The 27,856-nt window shown below is 50.0% G+C and overlaps 2 protein-coding genes across 2 annotated transcripts in view; both read right to left on the bottom strand.

Annotated features, from left to right (window-relative positions):
* Window positions 1–686: 686 nt before the first annotated feature.
* On the bottom strand, window positions 687–22,011 carry TRIM14 (tripartite motif containing 14). Its single transcript, XM_080940079.1, has 6 exons — window positions 21,779–22,011; window positions 20,087–20,182; window positions 11,631–11,864; window positions 9,835–9,997; window positions 5,224–5,316; window positions 687–2,929 (listed from the first exon to the last, which is right to left on the bottom strand). Exons 1-6 carry the CDS (start codon window positions 21,977–21,979, stop codon window positions 2,394–2,396), a joined length of 1,323 nt encoding a protein of 440 aa, XP_080796205.1. The 5' UTR covers window positions 21,980–22,011; the 3' UTR covers window positions 687–2,393.
* Window positions 22,012–22,850: 839 nt separating this feature from the next.
* Window positions 22,851–27,856, bottom strand: part of CORO2A (coronin 2A) — a 55,319-nt gene continuing 50,313 nt past the window's right edge. Inside the window, exons 11-12 of the mRNA XM_080940199.1 lie at window positions 26,735–27,006; window positions 22,851–25,593 (exon numbers count right to left, since the gene is read on the bottom strand). Of these exons, the coding sequence (XP_080796325.1) occupies window positions 25,462–25,593; window positions 26,735–27,006 (404 nt within the window). The 3' untranslated portion in view covers window positions 22,851–25,461. The remainder of the gene's footprint in view (window positions 25,594–26,734; window positions 27,007–27,856) is intronic.

Raw genomic sequence — 27,856 nt, 5'->3', positions numbered from 1 at the left:
TGAATTCAGGTTGATGGCAAGCACCTTGACCTGCTAAGCCATCTGAGCAGCCTCCCTACTTTGCACCCCCTGCTAGAAGACCTCTCATTAGAACATCGTAGGATCTGTCCTGGACCCTGCACTCAAACTCGCTTCCTGTCATAACCTGTGCTTTCTGGAACAACTGTCTCAGAACGACAAATGCTTCTGTCACTGGTCCCACCTGTACAGGGACAGGCTAGTGTCACTAGGAGAGTGCCCTGGATTCTGTAGAAGCTAGAGACTAGGAGGCTTCCATAGTGCTAAAGGGTGAATACTAGTTTTTTTGCCTCACTTTTTTTTTTTCCTGCAAACTGGGAGCTGGGTTTGCTTCCACAGAATTCAGAAGCCTCTGAGGTGGCTCTGCAGGTAGATGTTTACCATCCTGACCCCACATGAAACTGACTCCCACCAGTTCCTCTGACATTCTCATGCATACACCATACTTAGGGCCCCGCTGCCCCACAAGGGCAGTGTTCGGAAGAACTTGGTTATTATGAGTGTGAGCTCCCCATCACTGGAGATGTTCACTTGAGGACCAGCTGACTGTTTCAAGAAAGCTCTGAAGGAGATGGCAGGTGAACAAGATTTTACTCAAGCCTGAATGCTACCCACTTCCAATGAGAAACAGTTACAAGGGTATTCCTATTGTATTCGACAAAGCACGTATTAGAAACTGTCAGAGGTCTGTCCTCCACTTCCCTGGCCTTGACCAAGCCTCCTCCTTACAAAAACCTGCTGGGGCTGGAGTAGAGAGCTTGAGGGACCCTTGCTCATGTGCAAGACCACTGGTTCTAGACCAAGCACCACAGGGGAAAATAATGTGTGTGCCTTTGAGGTAAAGTCTACAAAACCAAGAGCATCAAGACATGTTCTATACCTTCAATAACATGGATGCTAAGGATGCCCTGATTGGCTGCTGCCCAGCTGCTGTGGTCCAGCACTGTGACAAGGTAGGGAGAATCTATGGGCGATGCTAACAAACCCCAGCCTGATACATGAGTTTTTAAGGCAATTTCATTAGCTTTGGCATCTTTGAACCTGGCACTGACCCACGCTTCCAAGATGGGGGCCATAAGCAGAAAAAATGTTGTCTGGGGCCACACAGCTGACAGGAAGCTAAGCCTTCCAGCCAGCACAAAATCTGGCTCAGAATCCATCTTTCTGATTTATACCCACATCAGATCCTCTCAAAACAATCCCATCCCCCATCCTGAAGGTTATCAAACCTCGTTTCGGGGACCAATGAAGGTAATTTAGAATCAGGGTTTGACCGAAGGAAAACTGAAGGAAATACAAAGAGGGAGAAGAGCTGTTACATGTACAGCCCAGCCTGGTGGGCAGCATAGATCCTGAGCACAACACTGATTCTATTATCCTGGGCAGTCATCTGTACCAATTCCGCTTTGTGTACAATGGGATCGCTTCCCACCTTCAGGGATGTAAGGATCATGTGTGCACAGTCTGAGTGTACCGTAATGCCTGGTAAGGGATGCCTGACTCCGCTCCTCCTGCAGTGAGGAGTGTGGGAAAAGCTCTGTGAACGGAGGACATACTATGTGCCTTCAAATAGTCCTTTGAGATATTCTCAGTAGTTTCCTCTCCAATGAGTGGCAGTCAGTGCCTGGGAGAAAAGGACACATATGTCCTTAGAAAGCAACTGGAACGACAGGTTCTAGATTTACAGGCCTGTTTTTTCGGTTTTGTTTGCTTTTGTTTTTTTGTTTTGAGAGCGTGGGGTGGAGGGATTTGCAGGCCTAATCGGTTTTTTGTTTTGTTTTGTTTTTTTTTTTTTGCGGGGGTGGGAGGGAACTTCTTGGGCAGATAAGCCTGAGAACAGAGTCAGGCAGAGAGCGGGTTTTCCTATTTATGCTGAGAAGCACAATATTTCAACTGTGAAACGAGCTTCCGACAGGAGCCTGTCTGAAAAAGATTGACACAAGCAAAGGCGGGCTAGGAAAGCTGGGGAAAGTACTTAAAAAGCCAAGGAAAAAGCATTTCTTGTGTTTTTGTAGCGCTTTGAGAGCCTCCCTCTAATCACAAGAGGCCAGGCTAAATTTCAGGATGCTCACCCCGGTTTAAGTGTAAAAGATGAAGAAGAAAGGGAGAGGATGCAGACCCAGATAAGAACCCTCTCAGTGCTGTCTGGATCGAGGTGACCGGGACAAGCTGAAGCGGCTGGCTCAAATGGGAACTCTTGAGGAACTTGCCCTGCAGGGAGACATTCACTGACACTGTGTGCCTACTGTGTCAGCAGGTTTTAGGTGCTACACGGTGGTGTCCCAGACACAAGTTTCTTTCAAGAACGCGTCCTAGAAAAGTATCGTGGGGGGAGGGCACAGGGGACTAGCCTAGAAAGGGAAGCACGCTCTCGCTTAGGGCAACCGGGGGATGCTGATGGCCCCCTCCCAGAGGCGCAGCGCTGGATAGAGCGGCTCCTGGAAGGCGGCGTGGAAGGTGTGCAAGTGGCTCATGCCACCCGCCACGTCGTAGAAGGACAGAACGCCGGCCTCGTAGTCCAGGAAGACGCCGAGCCGGTGAGGGTCGCGGCGGGGCCGCAGGCGGCTTCGTTGGCAGTCGTGGAAGGCCCAGTACTCCAGGTCGTAACGCTTCACGCACCACGACTCCCGGTTGCAGCCCAGGCGGGCAGCGGCGGAGGATCCGAGGCGCCGCAGCGACGGGTAGGCCGCGCCCACCCACCAGCCCACGCCGGCCTCCTGCACGTCCACCTCCCAGTAGTGGCGTCCCGCTGCGAAGCCGTCGCGGCCCAGCACCTGACGCAGCGCGTCGAACCGCGGCGCGGGACGCGGCCCCAGGCGACCCAGCAGCGAGCAGCGCACCGTCAGCCCGTCCACCGACAGGCGCAGGCGCGCGTGCATCGTGTCCCGGTCCAGCGTGGGCGTGCGGGCGTCTGCGGAAGGGGCGGGGAGAAGCGGTCAGAAAACTTGGGCGGAGCCACACGGGGCCGCCCACCTCGGACTGAGCATGCGTGTGCGGAGAGGGGCGGGGAAAGGCTGATTTATGGGCGGGGCTGAAGAGAGCGCAGCTCATCTTCCGTGCGCCGGTCCCTGCCTGAGCCAAAAAGCTCAGTGGGAACCCAAGTGAGAGGGAAACTGAGGTTTATTACACGCTCGATGCGGCTTGGGGTTGGATCGTGGAGTTTATTTCTAATTAAAAAAAAAATCTTACTGCCGAGGAAGGTGGAGCACACCTTTAATCCCACCAGTCAGGAGGCAGAGAGGTTCTGAGAGTTGGAGGCCAGTACAGTGAGGTCTACAGGGTAGCATGTTGCAGGACAGGGAGAGGTACATAGACCCAGTCTCAAAAACAGAAAGATAGAAAATCTTAAACTATTAGGACCCGGATGCATATCCTCGGACCTTTTTATCCCTTAATTTTGAGGGTTATACTTGGTCTTAATATTGGTGTCATGCCACGCACGCTTTTAGGCGACCTATTTTTTTTAAAACCTTAATGGCATATTCATGAAACGTGCTTGAGTCATATCAAACATATTTCAGTGGTGATACCAGTTTGTGTGTGTGTGTGTGTGTTTAAATTATTTTATGGGCGTGAGTTGCTCTAATGTGCGGTCTCGCTGTAATGTGAAGTCCCAGCAGCGGCCAGCAGACGGCGCCAGATTCCCTGCAACTGGGGTTAAAGCTGCTGGTGAGCCTCCACGTGGGTAACCAGGGCAACTAATGCTCTTAAACCACCAGTCTCCGAGGTTTTTTTCTAAGCTAAAGACTTAGAAATGTAAACAGTTACCATCCCTTTGGCGTAGTAACTGTGGGAGCACGAAGAAGGCGTCTCGGACCAGAGGACCTTTGGTGTGCTTCTCTTCAAATGAATTGACTGATTTTCTTCAAACGTTTCTTTTTTAAAAAAATGTGTGCTTGATGATATTGTTTTGAGAAATTACTTCTAAAATGTGCAGCAAATAACACGCATTTATCCACCCATTCTGGGCCCCACAAAGTTTGAAACTCATTTGGGCCACAGAGGAAAACCCTGTCTTAACAACAAAACAAAAAAACCAAACCAAAACAAAAAACCCAAAACCCAGCAACTTTGAATAGGGCTGTTGTGAGCATTGGAGACATACCTTGTAAAAGCTGCGTGTCTTGAGGGAAATAAATGTTCGTGTGATGTGCTTGCTTCCTGGCGGCCTTTACAATAGCATTACTGAGATGGTGCACTGTTCTTAAACTGTTACATAAAGTTACAAAAGCTTATTACGTGGGGTTTTGGGGAGGGTTGGTTTTGGTTTTGGTTTTTAGAGATAGGGCTCTTCTGTGTAGCCCTGCCTGTCAGTCAAGCTGGCCTTGAATTTAGAGACTGGCCATCTCTGCCTCCTGAGTGCTAGGATCAAAGGCGTGTGCCACCAGTGCCTGGTGACACTCTTTTTAAGTGTCAGAAAGAGCCATCTATGGAAACACTGACTGCAGTTAACTTTGGGTAAAATAGCAGTTTTCTTTTGGTTTTTAGTTTCTGATTTTCTTCACAATGCATGCACTACATATATCATTTCCTTCTCTCTCTCTCTCTCTCTCTCTCTCTCTCTCTCTCTCTCTCTCAGACATGCCTCACTCACACCAGGTCAAGTGCTCTATCACTGAGATGTCCCCCCTCTGCTTCTGTAAAGTTTTAGGGAGCAAACAGAGATGGGTCACAATTTCCCAGAGGATGAAAAGGTTATAAAACTATGTGTATAGAATGATACCACACTGTATGTAATAGTAAGCTGGGCATGGTAGAAATCACCAGCAGTCCCTGCACTAGGGAGAGAAAGTCAGGAGGATCAGGAGTTCAAGGCCAGCCTTGGCTATATAAGTTTGAGACTAGCCTTGGCCACAGGAGGCTCTGTCTCAAAAACAAAACAGAGGCTAATAATAGCTCTTTAATTATAAATAACTTTCTTGTGTGAATATGTGTTTTTAAAAGCCTAAAAGAAGTTGTTTTTTATTTGCTTTATTTTGGTTTTGAGACAAGGTCCTACCACATCGCCAAGGGGAGACTAGAACTTGAGATTTCCCTGCGTAAACCTCTAAGCACTGGGGCTAAAATCTGTGTGGAACCACACGCAGCAAAAACTGTTTGAACCTCATTTGGAAAGTCTTTTAACAGGAAGCTGGAGGGCTCATTTCCTCCCCTTCTTCCACCTCTGCTCCCACCCAACCTCCCTTTCCCACTCCCCGGTCTCACATTTCAAGAAGAGAGCTCTCTCTGGCGAGGGGCTGGTTTTCAACAAGGTGCCTGGCTTGGTGCTGGAGTAGCTTGAAAGTTGGCAGTTTATGTCTGTAAGGAATTGGAATTGAGGAGTGAGGGCCTGGAGCCCAAATACACAACACAGACAAACACCAAAGTGAGACAAAACTTGCACATCTCTCCCAAGGGTCACATGCAAGTTTAGAACATACAGACTCTGGGGTGGGGGCAGGAAGCTGCTCACTGATGGCAGCAGGGTGAGCCTCAGCTCAGCCCTGGAGGACAGGAGACAACGTTCCCTGAAAACAGGACTGAACCCGAGGGAAGGGGCACAGCAGGAAGCCTAAAGTGAGTGTGTGTGTGTGTGTGTGTGAGTGTGTGTGTGTGAGTGTGTGTGTGTGTGTGTGTGTGTGAGTGTGTGTGGTGTGTTGGGGGGCTGAAGTTGTGGATCAGCTGTTAAAAGTGTTTCTTGTTCTTGCAGAGGGTCTGAGCTCAGTTACCAGCACCTGTAACTCCGGCTCCAGGAAAGCACATGCCCCCTCTCCCCTCCGCAGACACTGTACTTGTGTACACACACCCACACACGGACACACAGATACATGCATAACTTTTAAAAAGGAAAGCAAGCTGACGGGAACTCTCAGCAGTGCTGTAACCTGTGAAGGGGCCTTGTGAGCCCCTCCCTCCCAAGCATCTGTGACTGACTGATGGTTGTTGGGGACACTGTGTATTGAGTGCACAGCCATTTATTTACAAATGCCCATGGTCCTCTAAATAACTTCTACCCTTGCTCTAACTAAATTCACACACTGACACACATACTCATACATTCTCACACTTATACACTCACACACATTCACACACTCACAGACACACTCACACACACTTTCACACACACACTCATACACCCACTCACTCTCACACACACTCTCACACACACTCTCACACGAACACACTCTTGTTGCAATATCATTTTCAACCCAATCGTCGATTTGTTGCATTTTCCTCTTCAACCCAAATAAACCCATTCAATGAAAACACAACTCAGTGATTAGGAACACAAGCTGCACGTCTATTTTGGGCAGATTTACACTCTCTATTCCCCTCCTAGGAGATCCCTTCTCACTTGTGAACAGTCCTCCTGTTTCCCTTCCTTCCCCTCTTTCTCCTCCTCTGACTCCTCCCCTTCCATTTCCTCTCCTTTCCCCACCTCCTCTCCCTGTTTAATCATGTATTGACTTAACATAAATCTACACACTCTTATACACACACTCACACATTCACATACTTTAACACACACTCACACACTCTCACACTCACACATACACTCTCACACACATTCACACACATACACATTCATACACATATTCATACACTCTCACACACACATTCACACACTCTCATACACACATTCATACACTCTCACACATTCACACACTCACACACACATTCACATACTCTCACACACATTCACACACATACACATTCATACACATATTCATACACTCTCACACACATTCACACACATACACATTCATACACATATTCATACACTCTCACACACACATTCACACACTCTCACACTCACATTCACACACGTACACATTCATACACATATTCTCACACACACATTCACACTCTCACACTCACACACTCACACATACTCTCACACACATTCATACACTCTCACACATTCACACACACATTACACACTCTCACACACATTCACACACACACATTCATACACATATTCATACACTCACACACATTCACACACATACACATTCATACACATATTCATACACTCTCACACACACATTCACACACTCACACACATTCACACACATTCACACACACTCACAGACATGAAAGCAGCAGAGAGCACTGGTAATGGGAGGCAGAGGACTAGAGTGACTGGTAATGGGAGAGGATAAGAGAGCGTAACGGGCGACTGCAGACATGGCTCATCCTTTAAGAGCACTGGCTGAGGACCCATGTTCAGTTCCAGCACCCATATGTTGGCTCTCTTTTCATCTCCTCAGGCAGCACACACGTGGTGCACAATCACGCACTCAGGCCAAGCACCCATAAATATAAAATAAAAAATCTTAAAAAAGTAAGAGAGGGTAATGCAAGAGCACACACCCATAATATGTTATGTGAATGTGTAAAAATGTCCTAATGAAACCCATTTTTATGTATAATTAGTACATGCTAATAACGTATTCAAAAGAGTAAAGTGTGTCACACAAAGCCCAGCTAAGCCTGCAGAGAGGTTCAGGGCTGGGAAAGAGCAAAGGGCAGAGGTTGTTCCAGCAAGAGGGCACCTTAGGGAACACCTCCTTGGGGGCCCCTGTCTGCCCTGTATCTTGCCCGCAAGGCCTCCTTCATCACCGTGGCAACGCCGGAGTCATTCATGACAGTGCCTGCGTGAGATAAGCCTTGGGGAGCTCAGACTTCTCACACTTCCCCCACTCCACACGACTTCCTTCCACTCGCTCCATCCCACCCTGATTAGTCTCTTGTGAGGCTGTCACAAGAAGAGCCTTGTCTGAGAAGACCTCGGTCACCGGTCACCATCAGATTGGCCTGCAGACAAGTTTGTGGGGCATTTTCCTTGGTTTTTGCTTGTCTGTTTTGTTTTGTTTCTCCTCTCTCTCTCCCTTTGAGACAGGGTCTCTCTGTAGCCCTGACTGTCTGGAACTCACTCTGTAGACCAGGTTGTCCTTGGACTCAGAAATCTTCCTGCATCTGCTCCCTGAAAGCTGGGATTAGAGGCGCTGCCACCACCTGGCTTTTTTGGGAGGGGGTTGAGGCAGGGTCTCTCTATGTAGTCCTGGCTGTCCTGTAACTTGCTATGTTAGACAGGCTCACCTCAAACTCACAGAGACCCACCTTCCTCTGCCTCACTCCCCACACAAGTCCTTGGATGGAAAGTGTGATCCACTATGCCTGACACTGGAGGACATTTTCTTGATTACAGATTTATGTGGGAGCACCCAACCCTCGGTGGGTGGTGCTATCCCTGGGCAGGTAAGCCTGGGTGTGTAAGAAGGGCTGAGCAGGCTATGGGGAGCAAGGCAGTAAGTAATCAGCTCAGTCTTTGCTTCTGTTCCTACCTTGAGTCCCCCCCCCCCCCCACTGTTAGCTGTAATGTGAAGTGAATCCTGTCCTCTGGCTGCCTTTGCTCATAGTGTTTGTCACAGCAATAGAAAGCAAACCAAGACAAGCCTGGCCCCTGCCCTTCCCCCACCCCATTCTCTTGACCCTCCTCCTCTCCTCCTGCCCATTCCGGTGAGCTAACCATTTACACTCCCTTCAGCAAGCTGAGCTCACTCTCCGTTCCCCTCAGGACCTCTGCGTTTGTTTTTCCTGGTGCCTGGAGCCTGTTTCTCCAGGGATCACAGCAACAATGGGAACAGAGAACACTTAGATGTAACACTGTGCCTGACCCTGGACAGCAGCCTCCCAGGCAGGGTCTCTGTCATAGGAGCCTAGAAAGCCAGGTGCACTGGACAAGGTGGCAGGGTGACTTCACAGCTGTGTGCTCCTTCCCAGCTCCCTATCTCTACCCCTGCCCTCAGCCCCCCATACCCCACCTCCCACCCCCCACTTCCCACTCAGAGGACCTGGTTTGCTTTGTGGGCCCTTTCAGAGCTGGACCCCCAAGTGGGTACTGCCCTCCAGGAACTAACTGTGGTTGAGGAGGGCTCAAGTGTCCATTTCATAAAGCCCCAGGTCACCGGGGGAGGGCTTGGAAGGTGTAGGGCAGAGTTTGAGTGGCAGGCAGGGGAGTGAGCCAGTCAGTAAAAAGGCTCCTAGTGTCAGCCACCGCAGGGATGGTGGGACTGGCCCTGGGCAGAAGAGGAGGGTAAGGTTGGCAAGGTATTGCTGTGATCAGCCCTGGAAATGGTGGCTGGGGAAAGAGGGAAAGGCACAGGTGGCATCAGCTGTCAAGGATGGTTTGGAATGGGACATGGTGGCACATACCTGTAATCTACGCAGGAGACTGAGTCTGGAAGGTTGAAAGGTCAAGGCCAGCCTGAGTGACCTAACAGAGAAGCTCTCAAAATAAAGAGAGTGGGGCCCCCGCCTTAGGGGCAGAGTGCTTACTTCATGCTTGAGGCCCCAGGTTCCATTTTCAGGTACTGGGGGTGGCGATCGGGGTGGTTTGGACACCAAGCCAGGAGCGCCTAACTACCCCGGCAGGGCATCCTGTGAGAAAGCTGTGTCTTAAGTAGTCAGCTGTGTCTGTTTCTCTGGGTAAGGCGTTAGTGGAGTATGCTGGGTTTGATTGTCAGCTTGGGATTTAAGTCTGCATAAAACAAATCTCTGGGCATCTTCAAGGGGGCATCTAGACTGGGATGGCTTATCCTAACTGTAGGAAATACCACTCCATAGCTGGGGCCTGTGAGTCGAACCCCAGAACCATCTCCCTCTGCTTCCTGACAGATGCGGAGAGACCAGCGGCCTCACGCGCCTGCGGCCATGGGTCCCCACAGCAGGCTGCAACCCGGAGCCAACACAAGCACTTCCTTCCCTAAGTTGCTCTTGTCCGGTGCACAGCACAGGGAGCAGGGACTCACGAATCGGTCTTAGGCAACTCACTTTCCTTTAGGCGAGTGTCCATTGGTGTCTGAAACGTGTTCCTGATGGCGTCCACAAACTCCTTAAAGAAGTTCTTGACAGGTTCAAAGGACAGGGGCACAGGGTGGTTCAGCTCCGAGGGCCTCATATGCTGTCCCATCTCTGGCTTGGTGGCTATATATGCCTGTGTGGACCGGACCGGCACAGGGTCAAAATGGTTCCAGGGACGGCAAGCTGCATCTAACCTTGCGTACCCACTCGGCCTCGCCACCATGGTCTAGATGAGCCGTGCCCTAGGGAGACTGCTCAGCTAGAGCTGCTCCTGCCGCCTCCTCTCATGCTTCTTTCCCTTTATTTCTCCCTCCTTCCCTTTCTCTGCCCTTCCCACAGGGTGCCTAAGAGGGCCCCAGTGAAGAGGAATGACCAGGCACCAGCACTAAGGTCCAGGCCATGATGAGGGTCTGTCTCAGTGGAGACGCACCTCAATATGTGGGGGCCTCAATTAAATTCTGTTTTATTTTGTTTTGCTGGAACAGGGTTTTCTGGAGCTTAGGTGAACCTTGAACTCCTGACCCTCCTACCTCCACCTCCTACGCTGGGCTTACAGGCCGCATGTCACCAGTCCTGGCCAGGTACAGTTTCTGATTCTACTGGAATGTGAACCCAGTGAGCCCTCCTTCCCCACCCCTAAGTCTTATCTACCAGAAGCCTTAATGAAGATCTCTGGTAAATATTTGAGCTAAGATTCATGTGTTGGCTGAGTAAGAATGGCCCCCATAAGTTCATATATTTGAATGCCTAGTCATCAGGGAGTGGCACTACTTGAGAGGGATTAGGAGGTGTGGCCTCGTTAGAGGAAATGTGCCATTGTGGGTGGGCTTTGGGGTTTCAGAAACTCTCTTCCAGCTACCCGTGGATCTGGGTATGGAATTCTCAGCTACTTCTTGAGCACCATGTCTACCTGCGGGCTGCCATGCCTTCTGCTATAATGGCAGTGGGGACTAAGCTTCTGAAACTCTGAGCCAGCCCCAATTAAACACTTTCTGTTATAAGGTCACCATCATCAGCTGGGTGGCGGTGGTGAACATGTTTAATCCCAGCACTTAGGAGACAGAGCCAGGTGAATCTCTGAGAGTTCAAGGCCAGCCTGGTCTACAGAACTAATTCCAGGATAGCCGAGGCTATTAAAAAAAAAGAAGGAAAGAAAGAAAAGAAAATCCTGTCTCAAAAAAAAAAAAAAAAAAAAAAAAAGTTACCATGGTCATAGTGTCTCTTCACAGCAATAGAACATTAAGACAATTCACCAAGTGCCTGCAACTTGGGGGCCCTGGGAAAGGCTGCTGCTGGGACTATTTATAATTCAAGAGATACATTAATTATCCTAGCAGTGTGTACTTCCTGACCACCTACCTGTGTGGTGGTAATAAAGTTTATCGGATGGCTGGGGACAGTCCTGTGCACTTCCCTAGTGTGTAAAGACTGTGTTTGATGTGGCAGTGGTCCAGGTGCCATATGAGTAGCAGGATGTAGCTGGAGATGAGGGAGCCCAGCCGTACCAGCTGGAGATGAGGGAGCCCAGCCGTACCAGCTGGAGATGAGGGAGCCCAGCCGTACCAGCTGGAGATGAGGGAGCCCAGCCGTACCAGCTGAAGATGAGGGAGCCCAGCCGTACCAGCTGGAGATGAGGGAGCCCAGCCGTACCAGCTGGAGATGAGGGAGCCCAGCCGTACCAGCTGGAGATGAGGGAGCCCAGCCGTACCAGCTGGAGATGAGGGAGCCCAGCTGTACCAGCTGGAGATGAGGGAGCCCAGCCGTACCTGCAGCAGCTGAACAGGGTTGGGTTCCTGGCTGATGCCCCACACCCTGGTAGCGACATCATCCATGACCTCAATCTGCTTCTCGCAAGACTCTACTTGCTCCCTGTACACCTGGAGGGTGAGCTGTGCGTTTTTATCCACGAGTCTTTTGGCCAGGGCTTCCTCTTCATCGAGGAGTAGTCTGAGTTCTGTGAATTTCTGGGTCAGCCAGGCTTTACTTGAGTCTGCATAAACCTTAAAGGGGGGAAAAAAAGCCAATGGTAGACTAGACGTTCTCCAGGAAGTCTAGAACGGAAAACGGCGTCTACGGAACGAGCCCAGCAAGGTGGCTGGTCAAAGCAAGAGGCCACGTGTAGAAAAAGAAAGTTTTTCTAAGCACCAGCAAATGGTTTTGAGACAGGGTTTCTCTGTGTAGCTCTGGCTGTGCTGGGACTCACTCAGTAGACCAGCCCTTGAACTCACAGAGTAGCTGCTTCTGCCTCCCGAGTACTAAGATTAAGGTGTACAGCACCTCAGCCAGCTAAAGAGCCTTCCTGCCGCCTTCCTCCCTCTTCCTCCTCCTCTCCTTTTTTTTAAACAATGTCTTTCTTGGTAGCCCAGATGACCTCTAACTCCCAATTCTTCTACATTAGCTTCCTTTCTGTGTGCTGGGATTGAATGTAACCACCATGCCCGCTTAACGTTCCCTTTGTGGGCTGGGCACATAGCACAGTCGGTAGAGCTTTCCCAACATGCACTATGCCCTGGGCACAGAGGTTACGGTGGCACACCCCACAAAGGTGGGGGCAAGAAGAGCAGAAGTTAAAGTTGTCATCAACGACACAGGAAGTTCAAGGTCAGCCTGGGTCTCTGGAGCTCTTGTCTAGAAACAAAAACAAAAGGAACCCCGTCCCCTGCCCCCCCCCCCCCACAAAAATCTTGGAGAGGATTTGAGGGAAGGGAAAGAATTCAATCAAAATATACTGTATGAAAAATTAAAACTAAAAAAAAAATGAAATGGAAATTTTTTAAAGTGAGGATAGCAAAATGTCTAAAACTAAATATAGCAAAGTCGTAAAAAGTCTTAGAGTGCAGCTCAGTGGAGAGCTTGCTAGGTCTGCAGGAGGCCCTGGGTTTGCTTCCCAGCATCTAACTTAGAGTATAACATTACACTGGGAGACACAAAGAACCTTGACCACTGCTTCCTCTTTTGGGGACTACGCTGAAAATGTATGAAAAGACCTCCGTGCTGAGCCTCTGAGCAAGCAAGCGTTTCTACGCGGACGGTAGCTGGGCTGTGTTTTCAGCATAGGGCACTCAGGTGTGCTAATTATATAAATCGCATTAGAATACAATTGTATGCAATACAAGGCACAAAGTGATCAGAGTGCAGTGTGGTTTGGATGTGTGTTACACTATGGGAGCTTGAAGACATGTCCTAAATGAAATAAAACATTAAAAAGCACCACCCAGTGACAGGAAGTAGGGAGGAGGTTACCCGAGGCTGGGAAGGGGCCTGGGTAGTGACTGCGTAATGACTTGTTTCCTTTCTCTCTTCTTTTCTAAAATTTAGTTGATCTAAAAAATAATTATAGTATGTGCCTGTGTGTGGGTACAAGTTGGCGAATATGAACGCAGGTGAGGACAAAAGGCATCAGCTCTCCAGCCGGAGCTACAGGTGGCCAGGAGCCACCTGGCACAGGTGCTAGGGACAGATCCCAGATCCTCTACCAGCTCTGCTTTCAGTTCCTATTTGTTTGTTTGTTTTGGATTTGTTGCTAGGCAGGGTTCTTTGTTTGCAGTAGGATATATGCCCTTGCCTAGCTTGGAGCTTATATATATATACTCTAGGCTGGCCTTGAACTCATGGCTATCCTGCCTTTGTAACAGACTTAAGGTTAGGGCCCCTGACCTTAGCACAACAGACTTCATGATAGAAGAACCATTTAGGCTACGCAACCCAGCACACAGACAGCACTGCCTGTCAAAGATGAAAACAAGGCCTAACCTGGGAAAGTCTGTAAACGTACTCACCTTGCTTTTTGGCTTCTAGTTCTGCCTCTGGCTAACTGTTCTTGCTAACTGAAGGATGTCAACCCAGGATATGTTTTTGTGCTTAAAAGCTCACCCTAAGAAAGGCTGGAGGCCACACTGGGCTCCCAAACACCGGTGTAGTTGCCAGCCGGCCAGAAAGATTTCTGTTGGCTTACACCCGTGTCCAAACAGTCTTCTCTGGTAGATGCCCCACAACACTTCTGCCCCCCACATGTTGAGATCACAGACACAAACCCCCACACCCAGGCAGAATTTCTATTTGAGATCACAAACAAGTTCTGGAAGTAGTAAGGCCTTCAAGTTTGGACACATTGTGAATGTAGTTCATGCCCCAGAAAGGGCTCCTCAAGAGTCACCGTTTTTATATCTATATTTGCCACTATAAAAGGGTCTCAGAGCTGGAGAGAAGACCCAAGTTCAGTTCCCGTCACCCACAGGATGCCTCACAACCCTCTGTAACTCCCGTTCCAGGGGATCTGTCGCCCCCTTCTGGCCTCCGTGAGCACCAGGCACATAGATGGTACACAGCCACACATGCAGACAAAATACCCAGACACATAGAATAAAGTGTAAAATTTAAAAAAGGAATGCCTTCACAGGCCTACTTATACAATGGAAAAAGCAGAAAGCATCTAGAAAAATGGAATCTAAAAACTAGAGCAGCTCCTTCCCTCATGAAAACTTTCATACAGCTCAGCCTGCATAGTGAGTCCTGAACATCTAAGGACTAAGACTAGCCCTTAGCTACCGAGATGTACCCTCCCTTTGGCAAGAGATGAGATGTGTCTCTGTGTGTCCTTCAGAGGCTTTAAGCAGTGTTAGGTGCTGGGATCAGGTCAAGCATCCGTGGCCTTATTTGGAACATGACTCAGTGTGTTCCTGGTGTATCTTTATCGAATGACCAAAGGAAGGCAAGAAACTGTGTTCTTGTCCACAGCCACAGAATACCGAATGGGTGTGACCCAGTGTGGTCTCAAAAAGCAGGTGGCTTGGGCCTGGTTAGTGCATGAATGGGAGAAAAGACGTCCCAAAGCCTTGAGTGATGAGCCCGTGTTAGGAGTGACCCATTACCCTGGAGAGAGACCAACGGGAGCCATTGTTCATTCCAGCTAAGCTGACTTCCAAGTAGTCCTGAAGATCCTCTCTGTCACAAAGACTGTCAAGGGTGAGAAAGAGAGAGACACAGAGAGAGAGAGAGAGAGACAGAGAGGAAGACAGAGACAGAGAGAGACAGAGAGACAGAGAGACAGAAACAGAGAGAGACAGAGACATAAAGACAAAGACAGAGATAGACAGAGACAGAGAGAGACAGAGACAGAGAGAGACAGAGAGACAGAAACAGAGAGAGACAGAGACACAAAGACAAAGACAGATAGACAGAGACAGAGAGAGACACAAAGACAGAGATAGAGATAGACAGAGACAGACAGAGACACAAAGACAGACAGAAATAGAGACAGAGACACAAAGACTGACAGAGACAGAGAGAGACAGAGAGACACAAAGACTGACAGAGACAGAGAGAGACACAAAGACAGAGATAGAGATAGACAGAGACAGACAGAGACACAAAGACAGACAGAAATAGAGACAGAGACACAAAGACTGACAGAGACAGAGAGAGACAGAGAGACACAAAGACTGACAGAGACAGAGAGAGACAGAAGCAGAGAGATAGAAACAGAGAAAGAGACAGAGACACAAAGACAGAGATAGACAGAGATAGAGACAGACAGACAGAGAGAAACAGACACACATAGAGGGAGAGGAAGAGGGAGAGAGACAGATAGACAGAGACAGGCACACTTAGAGGGAGAAGGAAAGGAGGAGGGAGGAGAAAGAATCAGGAAGTTGGCTGCAGTTTAGGTCCTATGGAGTCAGAAGTCAAAGTGAAACTGGAATCCCACGCTGAACAGAGTCGGGGGCTGCACGGGCTGGGTGGGGATGGCGCCTTAGGACTGCCTGCAGGAAAGAATCTGACCAGCCAGGAAGCTGGGTGAAGGAAGGGTGAGGGAATTAGCTGCCTGCTCTGTGACTCCACCTTCTGGGCCTCTACAGGAGGGAAGGAGGGGCCTTTGAGGAGAAGGCAGATAGCTCCTTCCGGGGCATGAGTGGACAACTCCACTGAGGGGCTCTCATGGGTGGGGCAGCCAGGGTTTGAGGGGAGTCATTCCAGCCCCTGTTGATGATGGTCTGGCACCAGCCTCAGACGGTGTGCCTCGGCTGCCCTTCCAGCTCTCTCCCTTCTGTGAGGAGAAACTAGAGGGAAGGACAAGGGAACTGCAGGTTGTTCCTCCCAGCGGGGCAATGGCTGAGAGGTGGCTCCCACAGTCCCTCCCACCCTCCGTTACCTTAAACTTGAGGCTGAGGATACCTTGACTCTTGAGTCTCTGGCCTCTCCCTCCGCAGTTCTGAGATTGTGAGTATTTGTCACCCCGCCCTGGCTGGTTTTGATGGAGGCCTGTAGGTGCTGAACCCAAGTTCTCAACCAGCAGATCCCCTGCTTACCCCAAGCATTTGGTCAGCTACACAAAGGTAGGGTTGAAAGACTGTTTTTGTTAGCTTTGTTTTTTGAGTGTTTTTTTTTTTTTTTTTTTTTTGATTACTGTTTATTTTCTTTTTGAGATAGAATCTCACTAAACTGCCTGGGCTGGCTTTGAACTCCTGCCTCAGCTTCTCATGCAGCCTCGACTACAGGGAGTGAGAGCTCTTTGTCTGGCTCAGACATGAATCTTTTATGGGTCTTTCATTTGTACATTCTAAATCCCTGGGTTTGCTTCAGCGGGCAATGTCAGCTTCACCCACACAATCTCTGTCTCTTTCTCTCTCTCTCTCTCTCTCTCTCTCTCTCTCTCTCTCTCTCTCTCTCATCTCCTACTTTTCTTCCTCATCTGTAAACGTATCACAGTATGACATAGTGGCACATGCCTGAACTCCCAAGCATTTGGGAGGATGAAACAGGAGAATTCAGGTAAGAGGCAACCTGGGCACTGTGATGAACTGCTTGCAGTTCCAGCAATCAGAAAGCCAAGGCTGGTGGATCATCGTAAATTCAAGCCTGGTCTACACAGTGACCCTAAGAGCAGCCTAGATCCTACAGAAATACCCCCCAAAATTGCGTACACCTTTAATCCTAGGAGGCAGAGGCAGGAAGATCTCTTGAGTTCAAGGCCAGCCTGGTCTACAGAGCTAGTTCCAGGACACTTGGGGTACACACACTTGGGGTACACAGAAACCCTGTCTCAGAACAACACAAAGATTAAACAATGGCTGGTTGTGGTTCAGCGGGTAAAGACAAAGTCTGCCAACATGAATGGAATCCCTGAGATCTACTGGGTAGGAGAGACCCAACTCCTTCTCTCTCTCTCTCTCTCTCTCTCTCTCTCTCTCAAATAAAATGTAATAAAACTGCTTAAAGAAATAAAATGGAGTATAGGGACTGTCTGGGGAGACAGCTTGCTGCTCAGGCTTGACCTGAGTTCGGATCTCCAGGACTAACATGAACGTCGAGTGCACGGGAGAGACAGCCCAGCAGTTAAGAACACTCGCTGCTCTTACACAGGGCCCGGATTTGCTTCCTATGTGGTGGCTCATTTCCAGGACCCCCACAGACAATGAACACATGTGGCACATAGACATACATGAAGGCAAAGCACTCACACACATAAAACAAAGATAATGTTTTAAAAATAAGCCGTGAGCCCAGCACCGAGGAGGCAGAGGCAGGCAGATCACTGGAGGCCTGGAGCTCAAAGGGCAGTCACCACAGTTGAACCTGTGAGTTCCGCACTCAGTGGGAGAGCGACTGAGGACAACGCTTGGAGCCGACCTCTGACCCCACGATCACGTGCACATATCTGCACTCTCACCTGCATGAACTCAGGTATGAACACGTACACACAAGGCCAACCTGGAGACACAGGTAAAGCCCCGGCTCCAAACAAGTAAACTTCACTGTCCAAAACAGAGACTCAGAGAGAACAGTGCCTGGGTCATTGTTGTGTGTGAGGGAGCCTCTAGGACAGCAGGTGAGGTCAGGGTCACCCCTGCCACCACAGGGGAGCACACAGCCTCGGAGGGCATGGGCTAGGGACTGACAACCACGACTTTAACTGTCGCCTGGCAAGGAGTTTTGGATCCTAGCACCCACAATGGGCAGCTCTGTGATTACAAGCACCTGTATGCAGTTCCAGCTCTGACCGAGCTAATACCCTATTCTGGCATTTGTGGGCATCCAAACACATGAGGCAGACACACACACACATCACACAATTAAAAGACATTTAAAAAATAGATTAAAAACAAGCTGAGTTTGAATACTATGTGTTGAATGTGTGGGACACTTAGACACTGATCAAACAAAGGGGCCTAAATAAACCAAGGGACAGCCCATGTTCATAAATTTGGACGGAATATCGCTCAGGCTAGCCTTGACCTTGAGATACTTGGGCTTTGGCCTCCCATGTTGTGGAATTATGAGTACCATCCCTTAGGCTCGGTGGTTAAGAGCACTGATTGCTTTTCCAGAGATCCTGAGTTCAAATCCCGGCAACCACATGTGGCTCACAACCATCTGTAATGGGATCCGATGCCCTCTCTGGTGTGTCTGAAGACAGCTACAGTGTGCTCACATATAACAAATAAATTTTTTAAAACAATGAGTACCATTCTTGGCTTGTTTGGTTTTTTGTTTGTCTTTTGGCCCTTTCTGCCCAAGACAGAATCATCTTACATTGTATGTCCAGGATGCCCTGCAACACATTATATAGCTCAGGCTAGCCTCAAACTTGCAGCAAACATCCTGCTTTAGAATCTGGGTGTTGGGATTGCAGGTGTGGGCTTCCACACCCAGCTAAAGAGCCGAAATTTGGAACAGTAAAGCAGGTCTTCTTTCAAGACCCATCATCACCTATCCTAATCCATGTAGAGACATGGTTTAAGGCACAGACACTATTAGATTCTGTGCTCGGCACTGAGGGACAGTTGGGTCATCGAAGTAACCCTTAGCCGAGTAAGTGAGGGAACAGGACCTTCGCAGTTACCCATGAATCTAGAATTGTTTCAGGGTAAAATGTTTAAGAGTTGCTGACACTCGATTCACGTTTCCCTTTGATCCTCCTGCAGGAAGCCGGGGGAGACATTTTTCTACGATCACTTGCCTGGTCCTTTTGAACGGATTTACTGTTTTGAGCCCAGAACCCTGCTGTTTTTAAACTTTTATTTATTAGTGTGTGTGTGCGTGTGTGTGTGTGTGTGTGTGTGTTGTGCATGAGGACAGCTGCAGTTGTCAGAGGACAACTTTTGGAAGTCTGTTTTCTACTACTGTGGGATCTGGGGCTTGAAGTCAGGTTGTCAGACTTGGACAGCAAGTGCTGAGCCATCTTGTTGGCCCCTATCAATCCTTGCTTATGTAGTGGAGATCCTGAATCAATCATCAACCAACCAACCAAGTGATCCTGGCCTTAAATAAGGCCTGTAATCCCAAATACTAAGGAAGCTAAGGCAGGAAGTTCATGAGTTCAAGGCCAGCCGGAGACAGAGTAAGTTTGAAATAGCTTGGTTAGCTTAAGACCCTGCCTCAAGACAGACATGTTTCCCATGTTCCATGTTCCTTTATGTCACCCCAGCTGAACTCATTGGTACCTACATACACAAAGGATGAAATCAGTGGGAGGGGAAAAGGGAAGGAAATGGGTAAATACGATCAAATTACATTCTACACATATCTGAAGATGTTGTAGGAAGCCCTTCATGTGTGTAGTTTATCCATGCCACTAAAATCCCTTTTAAAAAGAGACTTTGCAGAGACTCCAATTTTAATAAAATTTTCACATTTTCATCCCACTCGCAGATAAAGTAAAGAGAGGTCGGGAAATGTGAATAGCCCAGTGGGAAAAACTCTTGCCTACCCTGTGGGTGGGTCTGGGTTCAATCTGCAGCACACGGTAAAATAACGAAATAACGTTGTATGAAGGGGTGAGGCTGAAGGAAGCATGTACTTACGGACTAGATTTACACTCTGTGTACCATGGCCAATAACCAAGAAAGAGTTGCTTGCCTGCCTGAGCTGATTTGCTTTCCTTAAAGCAATTTGGGGTGTGTGAGGATGGAGGGCCAAGTTCCTCTGGTCTTGCCGAGGAAAGACAGAGTCCTGGCTTTGGTGGACAGGAGGAAGCTGAACCGCTGCCCAGTGAGGTTCGGGGCAGAGGCTTCACAAAGCTCGTGAAACAGACCTTCAGGGCCACTCACCTGCATGCGCGCTTCCTTTGTGATCTTGTACTGAAATTCATCGTTTTTCGTTCTTTCAAGACCCTTTAAGAGTGCTCCACCACTCCCCCCCTCCCCCGCCAGCTTGTTTGGACCCCTGACCCTGGGGGATATTGGGGACATCTGTGTTGAGAAAAACAGATGTGTCCACTTGCCTTGAGCCTTTCCCCAGCGTCTTCCAACTGGGCTATGTTGTCAGCATATTGTTTCTTCTTGGTTGCCAAACACTCTAAACAGTCCTGGATTAGTTTCTGTGACAAGGGTCAGGAGAAAAAGGAAAACTCACTTTCAAGCTATCAAGCTCTCTTTCTTTCTACCAGGGACTGAACTCCACCTGCTGAGCCACGTGACTAAGAGGAATACCTGGGGTTCTGAAGGTCAGTAGTTTGCCCAAAGTCGTGTGGTGACATGGGGTTGAGCAATGGTGCTTTCCTGGGAAAGGCTTGCATGGCTTCCTGCCCTTGCTGACCACCACCATGGGCTCCTGAGTATGATATCTAGTACATAACAATGTTACTACCTTTTCCCTGACCAGCCAGGCAACTCTTCCAGATGGGGATAGGGGGTGGGGGGTGGGGGTTGAGGAGATGGGGGTTGGGAGGTGGGGGTGGGGGTAGGGGGTTGGTGGGTTAGGGGATTGGGGGTGGGGGGTTGAAGAGGAGGGGGTTGAGGGGTGGGGGTTGAGGGGATGGGGGTGGGGAGTTAGGGGTAGGAGTTGGAATTTAGAGGATGGGGGTGTGGGTTGAGGGGGTAGGCAGTGGGGGTTTGGAGGTGGGAGGCTGGGGGAAGGGCCTCCTGACTTAGGACTTAGCTCACGGTACAGGGCATTGTGCTGAATGTGTTGATGAAGGAATGGCTGTGTCAGTAGGTGTCAGTAGGTAGAGGAAGGGTGCCTAGGTCAATGCATTGGCAGAGGGAGACGTCTGAGCTACATCTTTGGAAAATAGCCTTGGATCTCCATCTCCGAGTAGCAGTCTTTGAGGATCATTATTAACAGTCATTTCATAGGTACCGAAGGAAGGTTCTGGAAGGACTCCACTAGCCAGACTGTCCTCCCGCAGGCCCGATTCAGCTTGGGGACTTGTCAAGGGGGTTAAGTCTGGGGAGAGCAGAAGGAAGGTGCTACGGGCAGTTAAGAAGACTTCTGGGAGATAAACATGATAAAATCAGTCCTGAGGATTCCGAAGGCTCTGCTTAGCTTGCCTTCCTCAGATAGAGCTGAGGATAGTTTCTGCTTTTCCTTAGCTATAGAAGATAAGCCTGTGATTGACACGCAGCTGCTGGGGGTGGAATGGGGAGGGGACAGTGACATGTTTGCCAAGAGGGAGGAGCCGGATTCATGGCAGGAAGAGGACTTTGCAGAATAATGTAGGCCACCAGGCCCCAGTTCAGAATGGCCTTTTATGAACTCCAGAGGCCAGACATTTCCAGGCTTCGCGGAACACACGCATGCATCCATTTTTCTTTTTCTACAATCCGGTCTTTTGAGATAGTCTCCCTTCATAGCACAGGTTGGCTTTAAACCCTCAATTTCCCCCACTTCATCCTCCCTGGTGCTCTTTTAGGCGAACGTCCCCTCGACTCTGGTCAGGGAGCTGCCCTGGCAGAAGGACGTGTGGATACCAACCTGAGCCTCCCAATACCCCAAGGCAATCTTGGGAAGCTTCGCTGGCGGTCTGAGGAACCTTTGCTCTTCCGTGGGTTTCTGCCTCCCAACCTTACATCTACTATCTAGGGGACCTCAGGGCCTCTTTAAGTTCCCCGGTCCTAACGGGATTTGGCGGTAAGACCTGGCTCTCCCTCGACTGGCTCTCAGACCCGCGGTGCACGCCCTCCCGGCTTCCCACCTGCACGCGCGCAGCCTCCTCCTCGGCCAGGCCCACCGGGTGGCCGCGGTGCACACCCAGAACGGGACAGAGCGCACACACGCAGCGGCCGCAGCGGCGACAGAAGAGCTCGGCCGGGCGTTCGCTGTGCTCGGGACAGCGCCAGCCAAACGCACCGTCGGGCTGAACGGGCGCCGGCGCCTCGGCAGTTCCGCTCGCCATTCTCAGTGGCAACCGCTGTCCTCTGTGCAGCGTGGTCCTGTGTGGAGTTGCTGCAGAAATCGAAACCTTGCCCGGGGCGGGGCGGGGCGGGGCGGGGCGGGCGACCCAGCTCTCAAGTGCAGGCTGAAGGGGCAAAGAATGACCTGCTGGAAGAATTGATGATTGGTCCCGCCTATTAATGGATTCGCCACGCCCCATCCTTCCACTCTTTCATCCCGAGGAGGAGGAGGCCACCCACTATAGATAGAAACGCGGGTGCTTGCACGAATGGGCTCCCTGGAAAAGGTGAGCTTCCGCTTGGTGATGCTGGGCTTCTGACTGAGGAGATGCGTGGTGTGGCCTGCCCAGAGGGCCCATATTTCCTACACCCCACATTGGCCTTTTCCTCCCCGTGGTCAGCCTTGAGGGGACAGGGTGGGGGTGAGGTTGGAATAGACTTCCAGGAAACCCCAATTACCTTCAGGCTAAAACTTCAAAGCCCCAGGCCTAAAGATGCTCTGATCTCTCCTGCTGACTGGTGGACGACCCACCCTGTTTCCAGCAGTTGCTGCTTGAGGTATAGCTGGTGCTGTCACCATTCACTTGGAGGTGTGGCCTTCAGGAAGCTTCACTTTTCTAGAGCAGTCTTACTACCCTGCCCTATCCAGTCCCTCGCGAATTCTCTCAACCACGGGTGAAAATCCAAGGGTTTGCCAGCCAGGGTTCCAGACACCTAGTGATAAACTGATACTTGTATAGAACGAATTAACAAAAGAAAATCGCCAAGCATTACAACATTGCGTCTGGTGTTTTATTATGATTATTTTGGTTGAGGCAGGGTCTCTGGCTCTTTGCCCAGGCTGGTCTGAAGTTTTCAGTCTTTCTGCCTCAGCCTTCCAAGTGCTGGGGTTACAGGTGGGAATTACCACCCACGGATGATTGTCATATTCTTCCGTTGCACGATTCTGTATCTATTTTAACTTTTACTTCTTAATTATTTTCTTTTACAAAGGTACAAGGGATTTAAGAGACATTAAGACAATCACTCAAACGGCTTCAGGCACGGTTTCATACGAAAAGTGTAGGTCTGTTTCTTACTTCCCGTTCACCTGTTGGACCCGACCTCAAGTTTTGCTCCAGGAAGCAGAATTACTCTAGAGTTAGGTGGGTCCAATCTCATCTGCAAGCACTCTCTTCATCCACACAAAGTTCCTGAGTCAGCAGAAAGGGAGCTCCCAAGGCATGAAGGAAGGAGATGAGGGCTTCTTTACTGCTTGGGTGGACACTGCCTTAGTGGGAAGTGTTGCTCCATTAGCTCAAGAACATAAAAAACAATCTTTAAAAAAAGAAAAAGATGACTTAAAAAAATATCTGATAAAAATTACCTATCCCTCCCCCTTGCTATGAAATAATTTAAATAATTTATTCTAGCTGTAAAAAAAAAAAAAAAAAAAAAAAAACCAAAAAACAAAAAAAACAAAACAAATTTGTTCATAGCCGCCTGTGACCTGTTCCTGAATGTGAGGTCTGGGTTTGGGTTCCTTACAGTGGGGACAGCTTTTTTGAGGCGATGGTGTTGTACAGATGTGGTGGGAAGCTCCCTGGACCACACCCTAGCCACACCTAAGTGGCAGCTAGTGGTTTTGGGGTTGGTTGGTTTCTTCACTATGAGGCCATTTTGCCTTCTGAACATGGTGTTGGAGCTTTGCAAACTGACATACTGCTCACAAATGAAAGGAGGGAGGGAGCAAGAGAAAGAGAGAAAGAGAAAAAGAGAGAGAGAGAGAGAGAGAGAGAGAGAGAGAGAGAGGAGAGAGAGAGAACCCCATCCCAGGAGCTCCAGGCCTGGAGCCTCTTACTCAGAAGCACAGAGGACTATAAGGAGCTCATCACTGGGTAGAGCCCTAGTGTAGAACAGCGATGGAGAAACCAAGGGGCACAGGGCTCTCTGGTGTGTGCAGATACCAGCGACAGCGAGTGATGTGGTCATGTGTACTGCTTCCATTGCCAATGCAGGAACAGGATGTGAGCCCAAAGTGTGCCTGTCCCTATTGTACAGAAGCCACCTATTCGGCTTGTCCGGAGGGCCACGCCCTTCGCTCGTCAGCAGGTCTGGTCACCCGTATGTGCATCCAGAGGGGTGCTAATGGACAACGTGGATCGAAACCTGTCAGCCTGGACGGCCCCTGCAATTCTTGCTTGAATTCCAGCATGACCCTGAGTGACGGAGGTGGGGGATGGGAGAAGGGTTATCTCCTGTGGTAAACCTTGTCTCAAGTTCTTCTCAGGCTCCAGCTGGGCTTGTTGTACACCAAGAAAGAAAAGAGCCTCAGAACCGGCAGGCACAAGACACACAAGTGAGGGCCACAGGCTCTCAGACCAGGCCATCTCGACCCATTTTCCCACCCAGTGCAGTTAGCCAGAGCCCTTACTGGTGGCTGGTGGTGGCAGGGCTTTGCCACATCCAGTGCTGGACCCCTCTACCTCCCAGAGGACTTTAGGTACCCTGGGTGGAATACATTTCTGCCCTCCTGGAGTCAACAGATATGGACACAACCTAGACCTGTGTCCCCACCTGTGGAACAGTCCCCCCCACCTGTGGAACAGTCCCCCCACACATGGCTGATTCTGGTTGGAAGGATGGGTTTGAACGCCTGTCTGTGGTTTAGAATTGAGCCAAATCTTCACTCATTCCTCTCAGATTGAGTCCCTGGACCAGAGTGAATTTCTGCATTCAACTTGGGCCATCACTTCTAAGGGCACGGTCAAAGTCAAATTTCTGGCGCTAGCCACAAGAGCGGGCAGCTCATTCGAACCTTCCCCTTGTTCAAATGGAAGAAGGAGACCAGAGAGAAGTATTCGGTTAGAAGTTGCCAGATAAACCCAGACATGGATGCAGGCAAAACCAGCGGATCTTACTGTGGGACTGAACAGCATTGTCAGACAGACCCAGGCACACAGGACCTCAGTCCAGCCCTGCCAGGAAACAGATCTTACTTGTCTCTCGCTGGGTCTCAGTTTCCTCACTATAAAATGAACAGAGCAGTGGTTTTCAAATTTCTAAAAAACAATTTAGCGGTTAAAGCATAGCTGGCAGATGGAGAAGGGGGGTTATCTTCTGGAATGAGCCCACTGACCAAAACTGCCTCCTCCTCGTCTATGGCCAGAGTCGCAAACCACAGGCAGGTTGGCCTCCCCAGTCCTCCCAGATCTATCAAGTTTTCTCCCATCTGGGAGGTCATAGCTCCTCACCAACCCTTAAAACCAGAATTCAGCAGAAGGTAGGGTGTAATCTAAACCAGCCAGGGCGGGAACTGCAGCTTCGAGAAGACGACAGGAAAGCGGCACCGTGTCCCACTGGGATCTCTCAGCAACCGAGAGTTTTGTTTTCTTGGTATAAAATATAGAAATAGTGGTTGTTCTCGGGGACCTGCGGTTTGGTTCTGGACCTCGCCACAGAGCCTAGCGGTGTCCCTGAGGGCATGGATAGAGGAGGCCTCTGCTCAGAACTGTCCTAAGACCATCCGCAGGTTTTTGATCTCCAGTTCCAGCTGCTTGGTCTGGACCTCTCTCTGGATTAACAGCTCCCGGAGCCTCCGGATCTCCTCCTGTTGCCTGTAGAACATCTGCAGCAGCTGTGGAAGCACAGGGAAGAGGGTGAGGTCGTCTCGGTGGCTGAGACAGGCAATAGCACAGACGCTCAGCCACGAAATTCTGGCTTGGTGACGGTGGTTAAGAGATTGGTAAGGGACAGCCATTTCTCAGCCGTGGCAAAAAAGCCGTGGCTTGCTTTATCCAGCAGTGAAGCTCAGATAGTGTGTGTGTGTGTGTGTGTGTGTGTGTGTCCTATCCCTCCTCCTCAGACCCCTGAGGGCTAGAGCAAAGAGACCTGAAGCCTAAAAACTTGGGCTTGTTTGTTGGATGGTTTTCCCATCGCAAGACTATGTGGTTAATATTAACAACACAGCGGGATCTAGAATCACCTTTGGAGTTTCCAGATTGAGTTAGCGGAAAGGAGGACCCACCCTAACTGTAGGAAGCTTTGACAAATGGGCTGGGGTCCTGAGCTGAAGGCTGAGTGCCAGCATCCATCTCTCTGTGCCTCCGGCTTGTGGATGCCACGTAACCTGCTTCCCTAAGCTGCTGCTGCCGTGCCTCCTTCACAACAGCGGGAGGTGTGAGCCCAAATAAAGTTCCTTTAAGTTGTTTCTGCCAAGTGTTTGTAGCAGCAGCAGCAGCAGAAACAATCAAAAGTTGCTAATACACAGGCAAAAGTTACCGGTAGCACCTGTCCTCAGTCAGTTTTCTGCTTTGGGAAGGGAAAACTAATCCCTTACCGTAATTATCACTGTACAAAATAGCCAGTAGAGGCTGGGAACCCTGAGGGTCTCTCTATTCCCCAAGACGTCTGTGATATCTCCTTAGGGTGGCAATGTGAGTCCCCCCTCTCTCAGTGTGGGAACTGAGGCTGTCTCCATTCGCATTCCGTCCACAGCGGGTAAGTAATACACCACCTAGCATACGGCAAATGCTTAACGCACACTGGCTGGAAAAAGAGCAAGTCTCAAAGTCTCGGTGCGGCACTAGGACCATAATGGCACCCAGTCATACCTTCTGCACTTCACAGGTCATTGAAGTTTACACACCCATCCCACGTGGTGACTGGACTCCCGGTGAATGAAGGCTCAGCCCAGACCATCCAGCTGGCTGCCCTTTGTCCACATCTCCCTCGCAGCCCACCACCCTCTCCCACCCTGCAGGCCTCTCCCCTCCTACCTCATTTTCTGTCTTTGGTGGAGGGCACTCGAAAACATCAAAGCCGTTAGTGAGCCAGGACTTCTCCTCCAGCTGACGCTCCGTGGCCCACTTTGGTACCTTCTCTTCCCGTAGAGAGAAGGGCGCCTGGTCACCATCTTCAACCCGCTGTGTCACAGGTTCTAAGGGCTGAGATGAAACTTTGACCACAGAATTGGACAGGGGTTTCTCTGGCGGCAGCGTCTTCGAGTCCAGCAGCTCGGAGCCAGGTCTAAGGGACATCATGATGGGCCCTGGGGGTGGAAGCAGCAGCCTGTGAGGAGGGCTGAGTGACCATGGGCATGAAGGGACACGGCAGAGGCTTCGGAAGACAGGCACGAACCCATCCTGGGGCAATCGGGTACCAACATGTGAATTATATGTGTGGGAAAGGAGGCTAGCATGTAGGAACAGCATAGCGCACACTGGAGCTGTCTCCAGACGCCTGTCCTTTCTCTCCTTCTAACCCTAGACTTACTCGGTAGCTCTGGGTGGCTGCGTACACACGGTCTTCCTGCCTCCGATCTCTCAAAGGCCACCCTGCCTGGCTCCGGCTTTGCTTTGGAACGAGAGACCCACTATCTCTTGCTATCTAGCAAGCAAACTGGTGTTGTTGTTTTGTTTTTTTGACATCTTCAGGCAAGTGTTGCAGACACAGGAGATGGGGGTGGGGGGTGGGCAGGGTCTGCCGAAGGGCCGAACACAACCGAGAAGAGGCGTGTAGTAGAAGGTCTCACATGCTCTAGGGATGCATGACATGAAGTGTGGAGGTGCGGAGCCTGCATTGGCTTCCTCCTGCTCACAAGAACGGGGCAGAATCCGGCCAGGCCGAGGCCTATTGCTTAGAGAATCTTGGGCCGCAGAATAACCAGAGGAAATGGTGAGGGATGGGGGATTGAGACAGCCAGACACTCTGCAATCACAACAGCAGTTTCTACGGAGGGACAGACTCTTGACCAGAGTTTAGGGACCGGGTAGGCAAAGCCTCTGTTCTCTTGGTATCATATAAAACCAGCCATGAAGTGGGGGTGGGGTGGAGCACAGGGCTGGCTGACCAGGACCTGTCCCTAGAACATAACAAAATGAAGATCCAGACCAAACCTC

This window comes from Micromys minutus (assembly GCF_963924665.1).
Source record: "Micromys minutus genome assembly, chromosome: 28".
In the NCBI taxonomy this organism is placed as follows: domain Eukaryota; kingdom Metazoa; phylum Chordata; class Mammalia; order Rodentia; family Muridae; genus Micromys; species Micromys minutus.
The sequence above is the reverse complement of the archived record's forward strand: the minus strand, read 5'-3'. Positions and strand labels throughout refer to the sequence as shown.

What these genes read in the sequence shown, in the direction of transcription:
- TRIM14 (XM_080940079.1), bottom strand. Translation starts at nt 21,979, where the DNA reads ATGGCGAGCGGAACTGCCGAGGCGCCGGCGCCCGTTCAGCCCGACGGT. An exon ending in AGGAGGCTGCGCGCGTGCAG is followed by an intron (nt 20,183 to 21,778) that starts GTGGGAAGCCGG and finishes CCCTTGTCACAG; the next exon opens with AAACTAATCCAGGACTGTTT. An exon ending in GAGAGCTCTCTTCTTGAAAT is followed by an intron (nt 2,930 to 5,223) that starts GTGAGACCGGGG and finishes CCCCTTCCGCAG; the next exon opens with ACGCCCGCACGCCCACGCTG.